Below are 5,214 nucleotides of genomic sequence, written 5' to 3' on the forward strand. Positions count from 1 at the left end.
CTTCTACAAACTTCCAGTTTGTTTGTGCAATTACCGATGGAGAGAGGTTAGACAGTTTGGGCTGCCGAATAGTGCTGCCTAGATTCCTGGCTTCTTGGATATACTTCTGTGTTGGGGTAGAAAATTGACAAATACGGATAGAAGCGCAAGTGAGACTATTTTGCCAGGAGAAAAGGATAAACTTATCTTTATAACCCACCCCTGTGCAATTAGGAAAGGATCAGATCCCCTTTCAGAAAAGGCCCCTTTTCATATCCAGCATTATATTGGGCTGAGACACTTAAGGTACTATTTCACTGGAGGACAAATCCCCATTTACATTGTCTATCTAGTATTAAAACACACATTGCTGAGTAACAAAAACACAATACAAACTGCCAAGGATATTTAGATGCATAGAGATTCAGTTATTCCCTCCACCACTGAGAACTGCCTTGTTTTTTTTCATATAAAATTAAAGTTTGTACTAATTACCCAGGCCAAGACCATTCAAACAGCAGACTGGTCTACATAGGGACTGCAAGAAAAACTTTGCCGAAGCTTGACAACATCTGAGAGCTGTGCTATGCCCTGCATTCCTGCAGATCTCTGGTTTGCTTACCCACCCTCCCAGTCTTTCAGGAAGCAGCTGCAAAATGCTACTAACCGCTCTCAGCTGTGAACCATCTGCATTTTTGAGAAAAATAATTTCCTCACTATACTTGAAAGAGATTTTCTGCTCCTGTTACTGCCCTTAAGGAGTTACCACTGTTTTCACCTCCGAGACAACAATAATTTGAAAAATGTTTTGAAAGACAGGTAATCACAGGAGCACGGCTAATTGAATAAGTGATGAGAAAGTCCCATACAGGCACTGACAGAATACTCACGATTAGTACCTATTTCAGATTAATAGGTAATTTCTCTAGCTTACACTGAAATAATGACCAACTGAAAATTCATTTAACAGACAGATTTATCAAACATGATCTGATCTTTGCAAAGAGGGAAAACCAAACCTTCTCCATCAGCCTTGCACTAAAGAGCTATGATATATACATTTAATTATGCATCTTTATCCCAAACTATGATTACAGTCATGTTGTGCATTGGACATACCAGGTAACGCTCTGACACAGATTTTATAGAGGGCATGAAGGGCCAATCATGCTGGTCCCAGTCTAAACACAACTGCAACTGAAGCTCTGACATGGAAAAGTCCAGGTGCTGGGAGGACAAGTTGGTAGCAAAAAGCCAAGAGACCATATAAAGCGGAAGTGGTAAGTACATATGAAGTAATAAAAGCAAGCATGCAAAACAGAAAAGGAAAAGAGTGAAGACGTAATACAATGCAGAACTTCCAAGCATTCAACATAAAAATAAATTCCCAAGCAATGAAGCTGAAAGGAAAAAAAAAGAAAAGATGGTGTTCAATCATTGGATTGGTGTAAACTCTGCCCTCCACTGGGCACAAATATTCGCAACTTAAAAGCCACTAAGTCTCAATTCCACAGATTTTTGTTGGCTGCCCCAAAGCTTCAATGTGTCTAAACCTCACTAAACACTGCACTTTGAAACCAATGCCTGCTGCTCAGCCTGATCCCCAGTGTTCATCTCAGAAGAGCTCCCTCTCCATTTTTTCAAACTTAATAGGAAAATCTCTGGTTCATCTGGGAGAGCGGGTCAGCGTTCAACCAGTATTATGTAATCAAAAAGGCACAGCATAAAACCCTAAAACATCAACACAGATTAACTTGGGAGTTGGTACCCTCACCTGAGGCTATTTGTAATTTTTATTCCTCAGAAATTATTTGCCTCATGTGACAGAATAACTCCAATAGGATAATCAACTTGTGAAAAGTCAGTTAAAAAACAAAACAAACACAAAACCCCAGAGACTAGAGGTAGATTTTTCCCTCTGTAATTACCTAATTGATATCTTGGAGGTTTACATGTACTAAACATTACAACTGTTAAAAGCAGTAATGAGGTTACAAATCAACTATTCTTCACTTCTGTTACTTCTCAGTAAAAAGTACTTTAGAGTTATCTGAGCATATGGAACATGTCAGAGCCAGAAACTACTCATAGGTTTTTTTTATTATGCAAACATTCCTCTATTACACAGTTATGGATGACATAGATGACACTATACTGCAACAAAATTTTAACAAACCAATGAGAAAATTCTGGAAATGAGTACACTGGAAAGGCAAAGGTAAACTCATCACTACCATAAAAGAATGAAATAGACAAAGATATCTGATTTTGATAACACTATCCTACCAGATGCAAGACTACTTTAAAATTCCAAATGAAGCTTTTCTGAAGATACTTAGCAAGGCAAGAGAATATTGTCTTCAATGAACAATATACATTTAAACAAAAGTCAAGCTTTGGGGTTACTAAACAAAAAATTAATTCCGGTTTGAAACCGTATTATTCTTAGAATTACCCATAAATCAATACCTGGTGTAACAGTTTGCAGTGTGTATCATATGAATTAGAAACTATACTGTAATTAGTTCACATCACCCAGATCTTTCAAAATCCCTTCACCACAAAGAATAACTGTGTCAGCTGTAGAAGCACTGGTGAGAGAAGTTATCATTTCCAAAGGTGGGTAAAGCAGCATCAGGCTGTGCTGTGTAAAAACAGGCAGACACAAACCTGACAGCATGGGTGGGGTTCACATTCCCACCTTAGCATGAGATTGTGTGTCAATTTGTCACCTTAAGAGTTCTTTTATGGTCTACAGAAAAAAACAGGCAATTCCAAAAAGCAATGCTTCTGATTTTAGGATGAAATTAATCACTCGGGAGGTGGTTATCTTTCCTCCATCAAATATAGAAAAGCACAGGGTGGCTAAGATATTTAGAGACAGGAAATAGACAGCTAAAAACTGTTAAGATGAATTCCTCCTTTCCCCACCCATCCTTTTTTTAAACTTTAAAGCATGTGATGACATTTTCAGGGAACTCTCCTATGCATGGGATGAAATAATTTTGTCCTGAGAGGGGGCAGAAATGGCATACTTTTAGAATAAGCCAACTAAGTATTTTTTGACTGCTGTGGACCAGGAATTTCATTTGTACTAAATACACATAAGGGAGAGCAGAGATGGACTGCAAGTAACTGTCTAGACATTTCATAAGGGTTACAAAGCATCATTCAGGCAATTAGGAAAAAAAAATGTATCAGGTCTCTATAGCTGAACAATTTTCACCTCTCTCTGATCATTGTCAAGACGCAGGTGCTCTGTGTGTTGCTTCTGTCTGTCCTTCCGCCTCCACTGTGCGGGAGCATTTCTCTTTGTCCACCTACAGACGGAGGATTATTAAGCAAATGTCAAGAGTTAGGTGAAGGGCAGTTGCAATGGGGGAAATAAGTTTCTATCTTACTGTGTATTAAACATGTGGACCTAATTACATCTGACAAAGTACAGCTGCAAATACACACAAAGAATCTCTGTAGAAGAATCCAACATTGGGCAATCAAAGGATTTCAGAAAATTAGATCACATACACTTGCTTTGTATTTTTCCATCCTTTTATGATATCCAGTACAATTTACACCTTTCTCCTCTTCCTTCAATGTTTTTATAAGAAGATATCCTAAAATATTTGCTAGCTCTTAACTGAGATCAAATAAGGAGATCTGCTTTTATATTGATAGTAATTATAAGTAACTCAAAGTACATCAACTATAACCTCAAACATAATAGGGCTTTCTTACGTAAATTTGCTTCTGGAAGTCCAGATTTAAAAAAGAAGGGGGGGAAGAAAAAAGCAAGAGACATAACAAAAAAAAAAAACCAAAACACCACATACAACCCACCCACACCATCTGCTCTGTTCTCACTTTAAAAAAAAAAAAAAAGATACTGAATTTGCTTTCTAGTATCTCTGTGTTAGTACCATTCTACAGATCTTGGAAGATCCAGCACCTGTTGTCCTAGCTTACTCACTTGTTGCTTGCTGGTCCAGTGGATAAAACATCAGACTGAAGCCTGGGAAAAAATCCAAGCTCATATTTTCCTTGTCCAATTTTCATGTCCAGCAAGTGTGGATGGACTGCAGTGTGATCTATTTTTGCTAGCCTTAATTCAATAGATTTCTCTGAAACAGTAAGAAAGTTAATTTTTTTAAAGGTGTTTTAATCAGACATGTATCTATAATCACACATCCTCAACTAAAAGCAGATCTCAAATTTGAGAGGAGGTGGAAGTTTCCTACTGACACCAACAGGTACACTAGCACAAGAGTGTATTAAACACCAGAGAACTGCCACCAAAATGAGAACAATGTTTATCTTCTCAAGCTCAAACATTTTTCACACAAAGCATGCAGGAAAACAGTTGAGTTCAATTAAACTTTACATGAATTTCACCTCACATCTCAGCTTCCTATATAACGTTTAGTTCGCCACTTAAGCATTACACCTCAGCTTTTCCTTTTTTTTTTTAAAGTTTCAAAGCATAAATCGTTACTTAACTTTAACCTAATGTCTACAACACACAGCACTGACTAGTACTATTTTCTTAAATGTCAAGAAAGTGGCTTATTACTCTTACCAGCCTCATCAATGGTTGTACACTTTTGATACATAGATGTGCGCAGAGTGGGTGTCCTAACGTTTAGCAGCCTAATTTTATCCACTCTAGAATCAAATACTCTTAAAACAGGGTCTTTATCATCTTCATCATGGCACATAATCTTATTGTCAATAAAAGATGCAAACATTTGGGTCTCCAGGAATCTCGAGAGGAAAGGCAAGTAAGGTTCAGGCTGGTCCGACAAGAAAGATGCCTAACAGACAAGAAGAGGTAAGTGTTTGTGAGTCTGCAGAGAGAGATACATCCACCGAAAGCACCCAATTTGTCTAATCAAGGATGTATTAGAGTGCTTCAGTGCCACTAAAAGCCTAGTTTTATTACATACACCAATTCTATCTCTGAAACAGATATGCAATCTTCAGTTTCATGACAATTACCTACCCTATAGCACAATAATTATTAAACTGTGATTTTAGCACTTCCTTAATTTTCTAAAAATGTCAACACAATCCCAGCAAACCACAACAACAGTACTGCAGGTGTGGATATTATGTACTGCTGGCTGGGCTCAAAGCTTATGAAGTTGATGAGAATCTTTTCATACAATTTGATGGGAATCAGATTAGCATTTTAGCAGGCAGTGCTTCAACATAATCTTCACCCATGTGAACTTTCCTGCT

At 37.6% G+C, this 5,214-nt stretch overlaps 1 protein-coding gene across 1 annotated transcript in view; it reads right to left on the reverse strand.

The window, feature by feature from the left end:
- Positions 1 to 5,214, reverse strand: part of LOC104618139 (DENN domain-containing protein 5A-like) — a 48,371-nt gene that overhangs the window by 20,063 nt on the left and 23,094 nt on the right. The window contains 4 exon segments of the mRNA XM_010283661.1: positions 1 to 106; positions 3,206 to 3,299; positions 3,947 to 4,097; positions 4,553 to 4,787. The exon segment at positions 1 to 106 is cut by the window's left edge and continues 14 nt beyond it. Coding sequence (XP_010281963.1) covers positions 1 to 106; positions 3,206 to 3,299; positions 3,947 to 4,097; positions 4,553 to 4,787 — 586 coding nt within the window.

Source organism: Phaethon lepturus, unplaced genomic scaffold (assembly GCF_000687285.1).
Source record: "Phaethon lepturus isolate BGI_N335 unplaced genomic scaffold, ASM68728v1 scaffold11233, whole genome shotgun sequence".
Taxonomy (NCBI): Eukaryota; Metazoa; Chordata; class Aves; order Phaethontiformes; family Phaethontidae; genus Phaethon; species Phaethon lepturus.